Source organism: Catharus ustulatus, chromosome 2 (genome assembly GCF_009819885.2).
Source record: "Catharus ustulatus isolate bCatUst1 chromosome 2, bCatUst1.pri.v2, whole genome shotgun sequence".
NCBI lineage: Eukaryota > Metazoa > Chordata > Aves > Passeriformes > Turdidae > Catharus > Catharus ustulatus.
In genome coordinates, this window is record NC_046222.1 from 116,046,884 (window position 1) to 116,062,419 (window position 15,536).

The window sequence follows — 15,536 nt, forward strand, 5'->3', positions numbered from 1 at the left end:
GCCACCCTATTGTGTCATTCTTCCCACTCCTTGCCTCCTGATTGTGAATGAATTATCTTAGATGTGACAGATTCCCCTGAATCTTCTCTTAATATAGAAAAGATTCTTAGGTATTTGTTTATTCTAAAGCATCTCTGAAGGAGTTAAATTCTTTCATTGTGTTGTAGGATCTCTATGGAGCATGGGCTTATGGTCACAAATGAACTGCCTGGTGCTCTCTGTCTGGTGCTCTCACTACCCCTGGTTTGTTCTGCACTTGATCCCCTGTCTGAATGGCTGCTGTATTTGTCCCAGTTTGAAAAATAAGCCAAGCTTGGGGTGGCAGCCAGCAGTGTCTCTGCAGTGACCTTTCTCTGGGCAGTGCTGCTCCCTGAGGGTTGTAACCTGGCTGCACACTTGCATGAGCCTAAATTTCTACAGCAGGAAAACAGAAAATGTAATTTATTTCTCAAAAAATGCTTTTTTGGTGTTACCTAATGCTTTTTATCAGGGCTGAAAAAACAAGCAGAGGGAGACCTGTAGAAGGAGCAATGTTTAATGAATGCTCAGGCTGTCAGTGCTGAGTCCTACCTCTCTTATTTGTACAGTCAGGCAAGTTAATTTACTGCTTTCTTACACAGCAAGGTCTGCTTCGTAGACTTAATGAGCTTTAACATTATTGCTCCAGTCTTTAAACACTCATGATTTTGGTTTGGAAATATTATTACAGTAATTGTAGGAATTAGATATAGCTTGCAGGCATTGGCTGTGGTTGGAGAGATCTGCAATCCTGTAGGAAGGTATGTGACAGCTGGGTTTGTGCCAGACCTAAAAAATGAACTGCTTCTGAATCCATTGGGTTTGTTTGATTAACAAATCTGAGTTTTTCTAATTACTCTGAAGTCAAACACACTCATACTACACTGGTTAGAAAGAAGTAGACAAAAGGAGTTGTATTTTCAGCTTCTGTCTCAACCTGTATTAATTCCAGTGCACAGATACCGATTTGTGCTTTAAATGACTCTTCAAACACTGTTGCTGTCACTCAGACATAATCCTTTCTTTATTGCAATACATGACTTCCCAGTTCATAGTCTTCCAGCTCTTACCTCTGAAGGTCTTTGAAGATTGCTCTTACCCAAAGAATCTGCTCAGTATTTACACTGTAATGCTGACCAGAGCTCTCACTTGGTCTAATCCGTGTCAATTAACCAAGATCACATTCAATAAGTGTGGTTTGGTTTTCCTTTCTTGCCACTTGACTTTGGTGTCTTGACTGGCTCTTTCTTACCTTACAAATGTGTTGATTTTGTGCAACAAGCACTTCCTGGTCCTTCAGGACCTGTGACACTTGGTTTGCTCACCTGGGCGTGTGCCCTCTGCAAACACATTGCTGGGAAGTGAAGCTGGTTTTTCTCGCTCCTGCTCATGGCATTCTGCAAGCTAAAGTGAGAGCAGGAGGAGAAACCAAGCTGGCCACTACAATTTCAGCGTGGTAAGTTTTACATTTGTGCATTTTTATGTCTTCCTGCCATTTCATTAGAATTAATGTGGGTAGCCCTTCCCCTCCTTCCTCCATCATTGCCTGTGGGCCTCAGAAAAAAGAAAAACAGCTGTGGATGTGGATGTGGAGATGCTTTGGTGGCTACCTACTGATGCCATCTCAGTTTTGAATTTTACTTCAGACCCCCATGTGAATGAACTCAGTGTACAGAGAATTGGTGTGTTTAAAGCAGCACATACATGATATGTTCCTCTTTTCATTTGGGTGTTGAAGCTGTGTGCACTGGATTTAGATCCACCACGCTGTGACCTACAGTGCCAGCACTGAGCTGGGAGGTGGAACCTGTGGCTTTCTGAAGCACAGGGAAGAGTCAGAAATGCCATTAATCCTGTTCCTGCAGAGTTTCCAGCTGGGCTGCCATACCTCATGCAGCTTTGGTTCAAGCAGAGATTGGTGCCTTTTCAGATGATCTATCTCAGCTTCTCAAGTGGCAAAAATCAATTACAGCCAGCACACCATGCTGCATTTGGCTACTCTTGTAAGGAATTTCCTTACCAGTATGAAAATACAGTTTATGCCTATCCTAAATACACCCATGCTAGTAAATATATGTAGTGCAAACATTTCTCTGCTGGCAAAGAATTTCCTGCCAGCAGTAGGTGGAGGCTCTATCACTCGAGCAATGTGAGGCAATGCTGTGGTTCCTGTACCACTGCAATCAGTGCATGTGGAAAATGTTGCCTCTACTGCTGAGTCACTAAATTGTTCCTGTCCTGGCTTCCAGCTAAGTAAACATAATGGCTCAGCCATGGGAGCAATTTCTTACATCAGGCAATTTGATGACAGAGCCATTGAAGAAAAGAGGATAATTCCTCTCCCTTCATCTTGCTTCCTTTCAGCTTTGTCTCTAGAGAGCAGGATGCTTCTCCTCCTTCCCAGGAAGACAGGGGAGGGATGAAGCAGAAGTGTTCTGCAGTGCAGAGGAGTGTTGTCTTGCTGGGCTCAGGAGGATGCCTGTGGCAGTGATATTCATGGTCGCTGTGCCTGTGCTAACTGCAAATGTCACTGACTGCAGTGCACTCACCATAATTCCTGTTCTGCCATAATTCATCCACCATCATTTCTGAACTGATGTCCCTCAGGGAGGTTCACCTTTGGGGGTGCTGTAATTGCCACAAGAATCTGTGTGGTTAGAGTTAGCCAAAACTGTAATGCTGTTTTTGGTTTTTTTGTTTTGTTTTTTACCTCCTGCTTTTTTGTTGTGTTGTTGTTTATTTTTTTAGGCAATCCTTAATTCTTTTGTCTTGGGAGGGTGAGCAAATGGTACCTGTGTGCAGTGGATGCAGTTATATGCAGGATAAACTGTACCTTTTTATTAATTTTTGTCTAATTTTGCTGTCTTATGCCAATAAGTGCATGTTATTACTAATGAATCTTCCTGCAACAATAGCTTCAGAGAATAGAACTCTGTTATAGAGATACATTTCTATGAGGTGTAGAGAAGTGGCAGAAGCTTAGGGGATAGTTTCACTGAGCATTTTTTCTACCCTTCCCATGAGGCAAGAGAAAAGCACCTACTTGAGAAGCTCACTTACATCCAGCCTTGGGATTATGCCACAGTGGAGCGGGAAAAATGAAATGTCTCCTTCCTCTGCAAGTCTGGCATCAGATCATTGCTTTACTCTGCTTTAAGAGATTGATGTTCTGTCTGTATACTGAAAGTAGATCAGAACAAAACCCATTCTTTTAGGGAGGTTTGCATTTTTTTCCGGGTGTCCTAATTCACATTTTAGTGCTCCTCAAATGCTCTGTTGTGTGAAATCTTCACTCACTTTAGGATGAAAACAACTACATTTCCTAATCAGCCCCAGGGCTGCTTAATAAAACATCAGAAACCTGTAAAAAGGAGCATTGTCACCTTTTAAAGGCTGGCTGACTGGTTTTGTTTTTTAACCCTAGGTTGATTCAGCATTTGTCAGCTAATTTATTCTGGACCATTTAGAGAGAGAGCAAAAGTAGCTCAGGAAAGGAGAAGAACAAATTTTCCTATTAAATCTCAATTTGAAATACAGGCCTGGTCTCTAATAATGTTGTCTAAAGCAGGGGAGTCTTAAGTGGTAGAGAATTAAAAACAATATCTCTTTACTCATTAGTCTCCTTTCCTATAGAGCAAATGTCCCTGCAGGTTGTGCTGTCATTGCTCTGTTCAACAACCAAGTGTGCCCAGCATTTACCACAAAGGGCAGGGGCCAACCCAGGTGCTGTCCTTCTGTGAGTGGGGGATGTTTTGGCACATCTTGCACCAGCACAAGGCAGAACAAGCAGCAGTCTTTGGAGTTTCTACACCGAATCTGTCTAATTAGGCAGGAGTGATGTAAGATGCAAGACCATGGATTTTTTTATTTACTAGATCTGCTTCCTGAGGGGTAAAGACATCTGCAATATCTTCAGTCCTAAAAGTCACTCTGACAAGGTTAGCATTGTCAAAGAATTGGGAAAGTCTGTTTTATGCAAAGTTAACTGCTGCCACTACTGCAGCTAGCCTGGGTACAGAATATCAGAGATCAGGAGTGTAACATGTTGAGAGGGAGCCTGTCTGAGCAAAGAGGAGCTTCTCTTGAGGTGTTTACTGAAGCTTCATCAGAGGGGAGTTTCTGGTTAGGAAATGGTATTTTTGAGTGGCAATTTCGTAGTGCAGAAGAAAATCTGGAAGGTGAGGTGAGTCTGAGTCTGAATGTCAGTTCTGTGGTAGGTGCACATGTGCTGGGCAGGTGGCAGACAGGAAAACTGGGCTGTGTCAGCATCAGGTCTGTCACTGCAGCCTGAACACAAAACCTGCATTGCTGGTCAGCTCAGTGTGCTGGAGCTGTTCCCCCACCAAAGCAATAAAATAATTTGAGGATGCTGCATTTTAGACTTTCACTGATTTACATCTCGCTAAGAGATGTACGAGATCATTAAACAGGCAGCCATCCTGGTTCTGTGGGAGAATTCTGTTACTAATTAACAATGTATTTTAATCTACATAAACTGGTTGAACACATAAACAGGTAAAACCGTATTTCCTGATAGCTGGCAAATCCCTCTGTTAGGTGACCAGGACAGTTAAATCCACAAGATGTGGCTGAAGGATAAATTATGAGGAATGTTCAGTATAAAATAGAAAGGAAGCCACACAAACCATTGTGAATAAAATTCAACTTCAGTTGATTTTAGTGATTCTACTAGAATAGAATCTACTGCAAACATATTTCTGTTACTGTGGGTGACATGAACTTAATTTATGTCTATCTCTCCATCTGGTAAACCTCATAGTGCTCTGCATTATTCTCTATGTTGCAAACTCTGATGTAGTTTCTGTTGTCTTTACAAACAAGGCTGTAATGGTTTCTAGTCAAAATTCACATAGTTCCCCATAATTCAGTTGTCAGCATGAAACACCAGAATTTTGTTGAATAGACCACTGTGGTTTAGGATTTCTTCCCTGTAAGAAACTGAATGGAATGATCTTTCAGCTGATTTATGTCTGGCACAGGAGTGTAGAGCACTCTGAAATTTTGTCTGACTTATCTCACAATTTGTGGTCTCATCACTCTTACCAGTGCTTAGTTCTGCTCTGGGCTCTGTGTATTTGACCCTCCAGGTGGCAAATGAAATAACTGGATTGCCAATTATGGCTTTGGAAATTCTGGATGTCATATGTGCCTCCTTGCTTTGAGACAAAAATCTCCCAGGACATTCAAGGATCAGCAACACAGTCAAAGGGAATATTTGAGGCTTTTTAACGGTCTGTACTAGAGTACTAATCTCTTTAGGGTTAGAAGAAAAGCTGAGAAGAAATTACCAGATGTCAAGTTAACCTTGTCAGGCAGTTTTTATCTTCCCTGAATTCCCAGTGCCAGAATATCTCACAAGGCAGGGTGTTCTTCACAGCCTGCTTGCCATACCACTGCACTGTGGTTCTGCAAGAACCCCTGGCTGCCTGCAGTACATCATCAACCCAATAATGGTGCTGTCAGAGATCATTTTTAACACTTTTGTTGTCCCAAATTTCTAATTGTTTCATTCAGTCTTTCCCTTTTACCTCTTGGTTTTCCACTTCCAATGAAACCTGATCCTTTTTTCCCCAGTGAAAAATAATAAATGCCCATGAGAATAATGCTTCATGTCACCCATGCAAGGAAAACCAGCAAACAGAATTTCAGAGCACTTTGAGCAGACAAGCAATGACTCTGTGAGGTTTGTGCTGATGCCCCATGCTTCCCATGCTGATGTTAGGATCTGGTTGGGTTAAAAGTACTTTCACCAGGCATTTTTCTAGACAGGTCAAGCCAGAGCCTGACCTTCCTAATAACAACAAAGAACAGTTCACATGGTGGATTTCTTCCTTTTGCTTACAAGTAACTCGGTCTTACAGTATGAATGGGAGCACTTTTTTCAAGAATTGAAGAACAAACTTAATAGTCCAACAATTGGTTGGTTTGGGGTCTTTTTGGTTGGGTTTTTTTTTTTTTTTTTTGGGGGGGGGAGTGTTGCGTTATTTTTTTTCTATTAAAGCAAATACAGAGAATAAAAGTATATTTTTTTCATGTGTGTTTTTGTTACTTAGCTGCTGTATGTCTAAGGCAGCAATCTAACCAAAAGTAGCTATCTATGGTTTGTTTGCTTGTATCCCAATTTTCAGTGATAGGAAGCTCACAGTTTGCACTCCTGACTTGTATTTCTGCCTTGCATCAACTTGTGTGCTTCAGTTTTGTATCACCTTCTTGTTCTGTTCTCTTACTTGATGAAAGTGACCTGATAGTAGGACCTGTATTGCAGAAACAATGAGATTTTTTACTCTTTTCTTAGGGAAAAACACTGAACTTTTGTGCCAGTTGTGTGTAAGTAGCCCCTGAGATAACCTGGTAAGTCTCTAGGCCATTCTTCAGGGGCTTCCAAACCATTGCTAGATTTATATTTTGTTAAATCAGGCTGTGATGATAATTTTAAAAATCACCCATACATGTTTGTTTTGACTTTCAGGCAGTTTGAACTACAATTTTCAGGAAGCTGATTCTGCAACTGCAGTGGAAGCAATCTGAAGGTTTGCAGTGAGCATCAGCCAGGACCCAAGGACATTCAATAACCAGGAAAATGACTGCCTTTCCCAAGGAAGAATCAAAGGAGAAACCTTTACTTCTTGTGTAGCTGGAAGGAAAAGCAATACAATCTTGCCACCCAGTTAATTTAAAGGAGCATTTTTCAAAACACCTCTTGGCTGTGCGGATCTTGTAATTCTGACACCAACGTGCCTTTGGACTTGTGCAAAGAAATCATTAAAGTATTGATTGGGCAAAGTGGACATTGATAGAGTGACTCCTGGAGGATCATGACAAAGCACTCAGAGATCATCAATTTGTCATTTTTGTTGGAACATGAAAGGGAAACAATATTGGGAGTATTGAAGAGAGATGAGTACTTGAAAAAAGTAGAAGATAAAAGAATAAGGTAACCTTTTTTACTATAGCTTTTAAATATGATTGATAGATATCTTTGTGGTGCCCAGTGATAGTTTTCTACATGCTAATGTGGTGGTCTGTATTTTTTTTAAGGAAGGAAAGTATGGATGTAGCCTCACACAAGGGTGAGTGCTGTGAGATGACACAGGTAACTGTAAGTTCCAGTATGCTAAATAGAAAATTGCTTGCTAGTATGGTTCTCAGTAAACAAAAATCATGTCCAGTGCTTCAAGACAAAAGTATAAGAAAGATAACAAGTGCAAAAATATGCAGCAGTGTTTTTTAAATTTCAGATTCTGTAGATTTAGTCCAGTTTGACTGAATTTCCCCCTGTAAATGGAAAGTTTTAGTAAGGCTTTTGAACTCTCTTCTTGTGAGAGGAGCTGCACACAGAGTCTGCCTTCAGAGCTGACTGAGGGAGAGAAGTTTGGAAGGAGTCAGGGGGACAGAAAGTTGGCATCTGCCTCTGTTCAGGACTTCTACAGCATGGGGCAAATGCATGATGGTGTCCTTTCCATTGTGGTGCTTACAGAATAGGGAGGAAGGACACTTCGTTTTTCAAAAATGACTTAGATTTACTAATTTAAAAAAAAAAATTAAATCTCAGATATTTATCTCAAAAGTCACTGTTGGGAGAAGTAGAGTCTCAGGGTACTAATGGAGTCCATGTGCTCTTTTTCTACTCGGAAAAATAAAAACCAAAGTTCAGAGAACAATGTGAAGAGGCAGGCTGAGTCAGCAGTTTTAGAAAGCTCAGTTTGAGTTAGTTCAGCTAAGTATCAGTTCTGGAAAAGTTCCTATGCTTTCCAAGGATGGTTTTGCTGCTTCATTTCACTTCCCCCCACTGCCCTTTTAAAGTTTCATGCAGCATTGGTTTTGAGAAGGAGGCTTTGTGGATGGATGCAGCACTTGGTGTTGGAAGGCTGCTGAATATAACAAAGGACAGAGGGAAAATTTCCAGCCTTTGCTGGCTTCTGTCTATGAATCCCAAGGCCAGGCTGCATTGTTCTTCCCTTTGATTTTCTAACAACATTTTAAGCATTGTGCAAAGACATTTTAGACATTGCAGAGATCAGCACCTGGTGAAGCTTCTACTGTGTAAAACCATTATCCTTGCAGAGTTCAGCCACAGGTTTTGAAAACTTTTCTCCTTCAGCTGAACCCAGTCTAAGTGCAATGCCCCTGTTGGTGTGCAGCCTATTTACCTGGGGGAACACAGAGGCTCATCTAAAAGGAGGGGGTGAAAACTGGCTGCTTCTTCTGCTTTTGCTGGAAGGAAAGGTGTTTCTTTAAGGTGGTGTGGGCAAATTAATCATTTTGTCTCCTTAATGGTTTGTGAGATGAAGAAGAAAACAGATGGAGCACTGTTTGTTCCAAGCATTGTACTCCATTTAGTAATAAAATAAGAATTTCAAATAAATTATTTTGGTTTCCTGAGGTGGTGGCCTTGGAAATGTGTGATGTGCCAATAATATCTGTCAAAGGCATCAGTTTGGAGTGTATCAGATCACCAGATTCCTAAAGCCCTGAAAGCTTTTCCCAACTATTGTCCTTTCCCAATCTCAAATGGAAATGTGAAACTTCTGAGGTTTTGTGCAATTTCTTGTTCTGCTTCATTTGGTTCATTTTGGGTTTCATTTGTTACTGTTTTCTTTTTTATTTTTTAAAATATGATGTCTTAACCCCCCAAATTTTCTGCTTTTTATGGCATTGCTGGAATTCACTCTGCCAAATGTACTCAGTCTGGGAACTCACAGCACCCTTGGAGGTTACAGCTCAGCACAGTTCAGGGAAGTCACAGGTGGTATTGGCTTATCAGGATTTTGGCAAAAATGGAAGAAGCACCCAAAGAAAATACTCAAAATCAAGTTAATCTGAAATACAATGCTAATTAGAATAACTAATGCTGTAATGAGGTGCTCATGCATACTTCTAACACCTGTGTATGAACCAATTGGCTTCAGATTTATTGTCACTTTGCCTGATAACACTGGAATATGGACAGATTCCAGAAATATAAAAACTACAAAGAATTTGATGGTTAACTGCTTCCTAGGAGACTTTTTAATTTTTCTTTCTCAGTACAACTTGGCAAGGATCTATAATCATGGCTTATAAGCACACTTCAGAGGAACATTTGTTGTCTTTAAAATTCCATTTGGTACAATCTGTTATATACTTTATTGAAGTACTTTACAGAAGAGCAAGTCCCTTTCTGTTTATTTTCAAGGCATTTTCCATAATGGGAAGATGCTTACTTATGCCTTGTTTTCCTGTTTCACTCTTTCTGAATCTATCTTGATAATTCTTCTTTTGTCTTCTTGTTAGTTTTGAAAAGCCCTTGTGACTTAAAAATACCTTTCTATTCATTATGAAAGCAATGGTAAATACAGTGGGATGTTCTAATAATGAAACTGTTAAGGGTTGTTTTTACCGTCACTGCCTGTGTTCGTGTTCTGGAGTGCTGGTGGCTCTTGCATTTTTGTTTGATGCACAATTATTTCACCCACGAGAGAGAAACACAGGACCCATCAAGTTCTTTTTCTGAGGTCTAGTTTTGATAATATAAATAATCAACCTTCGTAATAAAGATTACAGTAATTTAAGGATTATAAGCCACACCTGATTATAAGCCGCACGTTACAATACAGAGTGTGATAAAAGGTATCTGTTCTATCACCATCTGTTGAGAGTGGGGCAGTGATCCTTATCTCCGTGGGAGATATTCTGCTAATGGGCCATCCATTGAAACCAGGCAGGGCATTGTTCTTTATCTTTTCACAACCCATCCTTCCTCCAGCCAGTCATTTTCTGCTCATGGCCATTGAGCCCCACTGTGGGACTGATAAAATTACTGCATCCCATTGGGAGTTGCTCCAGCCAGGGGGAAGAGCCCAACATTTCTTACCAAGATAAAAACAGAGGTTTTGGGACACTAAGGGAGCCCCTTTCTTCACTGGACTCCAGAGGAAAACCGGATTTCTCCACATCCCCACTGGAGCTCCGGAGGGAAACTGCACCTTGTACAGGAGCACTGCTCCAACTGAGCCACATCTGTCACTGCAGGAGGATGCAGCCAACATTTAATGGGACTGCTACCAGCACCTGATTATAAGCCACACTTCTGGGTTCAGACCAAAATTTTAGTCAAAATGGTGCGGCTTATAATTGTGAAATTACTGTAATTATAATAGAGGAGAAATTGTTAGCATGGGTACCACCATGTGGTAGCTACAGGAAAGTACTTCAGAGAAGCAGAAGTATGAAGACTGGGAATGGGAAGTGACTTATCTGCTGAATATACATTTGGACTTGTTTGTAAATACAGAATGGTTGCAGGATAACATATGTAATATGGTGCATGGTCTGTGTTTCTGTAAAACTGTTCATAAATATTTGAAGGAGAGAGCCCTTGTGTTAAAGCACGTTGGCCATCTGTACCTGGAATTTGTAAAGTTCCTGTCTGGCAGCTCAGACATTTGTGAGGTGTATTTAACTCGGTTTAACACATTGTTATTTTTGAGAGAGGTTTCCATCAAAGGTAGTTACTATTGCCAGCTCTCTAAGGGTAGAGGTGCCTGTTTTGCTGTCCTGTGTTCTTTGAGAACCAGGATCCTGCAGTGGTGAGAGAATTTCTCATGGTGACTAATTTTCATACACTGGGTGTAATCTGTTTTATTGAGGACTAGCAAGAAACCAACAGGGGATCTGTTTTGTCATGTTTAATATTTTTTTCAATCTTAATAACCATTTTTATCTGAGAGGAGGAGTGAGTTACCCAGAAAAAGTTTCACCTATGGAAGTTTGTCATCATTATGATATCCAGTATAGGCTCTGTTCTGCCATTCCTTATGCCAGATCCCTTTTTCTTTGCAAATTCCCTCTTTGCTTGTTTCCTTGTGTTGCCATCAATGTGCCTCCATGCTTGGGTGCTCTTAACACAGTTTTTATCATGATGATCTGCTACATAAACAAAATGTGAAAACCTGAACTTATTAAATGAGTATAAAAAATACTTCAGCTTCTCATATTTTGCAATCCAAGGAGATCTCAATGGAAACTGGCAATAGCCCAGTTCTTTTTGTGAACTCTCAATAATATTTACTGTTATTTTCTGCACACTGCCAGACAGTGAAGGGAATCTGGCTGGATTTGGAGAAAGTACTGAGAATCAGTCTGGAAAGAAAATTGCCTTTTTTCCTCATATTCAAGTTCTTGTACAGAAAAATTCTCTAGTACATAAATTAGCAGTTGCACAGATTCAGAGCAAGGATGTTTCTATTCATCTGTGCAAAAGCAATTCAATTTTTTTTCCCTGCCAAACTCTTTAGTTGTAATTGACTGAGGGAGGGAGAGTGTTGCCCTTTTTTAGTTTTAGTTCAATTTTTAACGACTCTTTGAATTCTGCAAATTTAGAATGGCAAAATAAAACCAGGTATACTTGGATTATGCTGCTCTACATCTTCAGAGGAAAAAGGGTTTTGAAATGGGGAGAAAGAAGATCCAGGAGAAATTTGAAAATCAAACTCAGGAATCATGTATATCATTGCATTTGACAGTTTGTTTGGTTTTTTTTTTTGCTTTGTTTCTTTTTTGTTTGTTTGTTGGTTTTGTTGTTTTTTGTTTGTTTGGGTTTTTTTGTAATGGAGATGAGATGCGATAGAAAAATATTCAAAATAAAAAGTTTTCTAAAATCCTACTGAAACAGAAAAAAACATCCAATCCAGTCAGTTTGATATTAAAATTAAAAGTTACCTAACTTAAAACAAGTGGATAAAGCTTACAGAGTTAAAGGAAATTATGGCATTCATTTAAGTGAATGGCTTGGGCAAAGAATGTCTTGCCTCCTGCAGCAGTATAGATATTTTACTTTTGAGAGATAAATATTCTCTTGGGTAAAGCTTACTTTTAATAAAAAATTGATCTGTTAAGGCTTCTCATTGCTTCCTCTTTGCAGTATTAGAGGGGTTTGAGAATATTTCATCTCTTGAGGCTGCATTTGTGAAGGACCAAGGACCTTTGCCTCGTTTCTTTCAGCATCCATAGGGAAGGACCTGAACTCCTTAGGGATTCCTGAGCCTCTGGTGGCTGGTGGGCAACTGTGCCAAGAGCTATGAATTCTGGAGTTGGTTTATTTGCTTGTGTTGTTTTGTTTTGTTTCTTGCTGTATTTTACATGGATCTTTAAGGTCACCTTTGGAAAGGCTCAGGTTAAGACATTCAGTGTTACCTGGAATACTGGACATGACAGAACTCTTCTACAACACGCTTAACACATTTTCTCAGGCAGTAGAGGGATATTAATATTATTCATAGTTTAGAAAAATGGCTACATATTCTGTTATACTTAGCAGAATCTAATTTATTTTTAATAGCTATCTTTCATCAAACAACCATTGTAAGAGAAGGTTTAGAAACTTCAGTGAATGACAGGTTCCTTTTTCTCCAGAAGCCTATTAAATTGCCTTCTGCTGAGTTTTATTTTCCCTTTCACATTACTAGGAGAAGATTGATAAAGATTAATTCTTGTTTAATATTTGTCATTAATAATATCTAACTCCATCTTTAAACATATTCCTTTAAAATTATGGAGAGTGCAAATGTTAGACTGGTACAAGGAAATTGGGTGTTTGTAACCCAGCTGGTTCCTGCCCTTGGAAATAAATATTGTAATAAGTCAGTGCAGCTCCAGGCTGCACTTGTTATCCCTTTTCAGTGCAGTGAAGGCAGTGCAGCTCAGCTCTGCTTGTTTAGGGACTGTTAGGATGATGTTTTTTTCAGATGACTCACCCACCTCCTCCTGCTCTTCTTGGCCCTCGACACAGCACATTTTTATTTTCTTAAGATATGAACATATTTGTTGCAGTCCATCAGGAGTGAAGCTCAACAAATAATATAGGAAATCTCAAATGAAAGTTCATGTCCAGTGTATCTGTCCATGCACTCTTTGCTTTCTTTTTAATTTTTTTCTTTCTAGTTTGTTTAATTGAATGGAGAAAGTGTGGGTTGATTTATTTTCTGTCAGTTCTCTGGAAGTCATAAAAGGCAATTTACATTCAGAAATAAGAAAACAAGCACTTCTCAGAATTTATGCTGTTAGCAGATCAGCTACCAGCTGATAAGAATTTTAGATTGTTCAAATAAGCAGTGGGAAATACTCCTGCAACCACCATTACTGAATAGCAGGAATAATGTCTTTTTAATGTCACAAGAACATTGATAAGTTTTTTAATATATTGATCTCTAAGCAATTTTTTAAAATGCTCTGTTTATTGTTTTGGGCCAATAGACATTTCCTAATTTTATATTGGAACTATTTAAAACAGATTTTGTCCCCAATAATACTTCTAACTAAGCACAAAAGTTGCTGAAGACCTGAAAGTTGCAGTGGGGAGGGAGAAGGCTGGAGTGGAAGGAGTTCAGAGAGGCTTTGTTTCACCATTACACACCTGGATGCAGTGCACAGACACAGTGATTATTGCCAAAAAGGTGACAACTTCCAGTAACTGTGTGTCAAGTTCCTGAAATGCAATGGGTCATGATTAATTTAATTTTTTTCAGTAAAAACAAGACACTGGAAATAAATCTGGTATGTAAAAATAAGTCTTTGCTAGTGCATAGTATTCTAACCCTTCTGAGATTTGAGGATTAACAATTTTCCTCTTCTGAGTCACTGTGACACTGGGGTAAGGATCAGGTGCTTGATTTGCAGGCAGATACTCAGTGCCAAAAGAAACTGGAGCTGAATTATTCGTGCCTTTTTAGTTGTTTGGTATGTGATTGACCAAATCTTTACAAACCTGGATAAAATGTAAGAATACAATTGTCTCTCAAAGACTTTGTTGAGCATTCATTGGTGGTTCTGTTGTATAAAATGCCACAGTTTTGACAGGAGACCACCAAATAAAATGAAATAGAGAATGACCAATGGTCAAGTAAAGAGTGGTGTTCCAGTTTGGCAACCAAAATAGGTGAGATTAGCAGGAGAATATTGTAATTGAGAAAATGGAGGCTAAAGGAAGGCAGGGAAAGTTGGGAGCTGCTGCTGGGTGCAATAGAGGACCTAGTGACAGAGCATGTGGAAAAGGCCACTGTGCACAGCATCTTCTTGGCTCAGTGCTTACAGGTCACACAGGTCATTGGGAATTGCAGCTCCTGAGGTCATGGCAGAAGTCCAGGGCAAGGTGAATTTGAGCCTGGGAAGAGCTGCAATACCTCTCACTGTGTGAAAGCACAATCAATCTTAACAAATTTCCCCCAGGTCAGCTCCTACTCAAAGTGGCCATGGAGCACAGCTCCTCATCTCTGACAACTTCACATTGCTGGAGAGGTGACATGTGTGAATATTTTTGTTTGATGCTTAGTGAGATGTGAGTGACCATAAGCTTGGTGGTAATCAGATGTCTTCACTTTATTTATTTATTTATTTATTTATTTATTTATTTATTTATTTATTTATTTATTTATTTTTCAAGTGGATAGATGAGGTGTCTCTTTTAAAAATGTGTGGTCAAGAGCATTGTGGTGGTGGGTGGTGTTGGGTTGCCTTTGGCTTTCAGTCCAGAAGAAGCAGAGGAGCTCTCATTTGATGCTTGGGAGGTAGATCCAGGGATGGGGCTGGCAAGAATGGGGCTCATGTCCCTTCTCTGTGCACAGTGACACACCCAGCACCACTGGCAGTTTTCACAGCACAAATCACCTGTCTGCATTTGGAACTGGCTGACTCACAGAAGGAAATGGACACATGCCTGGAAGCAAAAGCATCTCTGCAGGAAGTGGGGAGATGTCAGATGCAATCAATAAACTGCAAGAACAGTTAGCAAAGTACCAAGAAAGGACAAGAAGCCTGGACAGACTTTTGAAGGTTCAGGCACGAGAGAAAGGTTTGGATTGGATGTTGGAGAAGGGTCTAAAGCTGGATGAAGCACTCACTTTTGGATAGAAGCCAGCAGAGGAAAACCCTTGACTGGGATTTGCATTTGCTGCCTGGAGGGACTGACCATGCCCTTTTTCTAGAGCTGTCAGAGGCTGAGCATCCACAGGTCAGGTGGCTGCAGAGCAGCTGCTCATGGGATCCCAGTGGGAAGCAAAACGCTGGCCAGCCTTTTAGCAAGGCAGTGTATCCACAAATAACCTAATTCTGTCAGGGCTGGCTCCCTGGTGGCCCTAGCAATGTTCCTGGCCTCCTTTACTGGGCTGCAACTTGCAATCTTTTATTGGTTTTATCTTCCGTGTGGTTTTCTTCTGGCACTTTTTTTTTTGCTGATCTTTAGGTGGCAGCAGGTTTTTAAATCTCCCCTGAAGCATCTGTGTGTGCACAGAGATAGGAATTTCAGTGAGCTGGAGTGCTTCATGACTGAGGGACTTTGGGGGCTCCTGGCTGATGAGGGGCATGAAAGACAGCACAGGGAAGGGTGGGGTAAAGGGGACAGAGCAACACCCAGGCATGTAAAACTGAAAGAATTTAGCAGCCACTGAGCTCAGTTGTTTTATTGCTAAGGATCCAACTCATTGGCCATTGAAACTGCAGACTTTAAAATTAAGTCTTAAACA

General features: G+C 40.3%; 1 protein-coding gene across 5 annotated transcripts in view; it reads left to right on the plus strand.

Moving 5' to 3' along the window:
• The window catches only part of SYTL5 (synaptotagmin like 5), a 79,842-nt gene that overhangs the window by 19,117 nt on the left and 45,189 nt on the right, over positions 1-15,536 (plus strand). For all 5 annotated transcript variants that reach the window (XM_033053539.2, XM_033053535.2, XM_033053537.2 and 2 more), the window contains exon 2: positions 6,509-6,973. In XM_033053539.2, coding sequence (XP_032909430.1) covers positions 6,855-6,973 — 119 coding nt within the window. In that variant the 5' untranslated portion in view covers positions 6,509-6,854. The remainder of the gene's footprint in view (positions 1-6,508; positions 6,974-15,536) is intronic.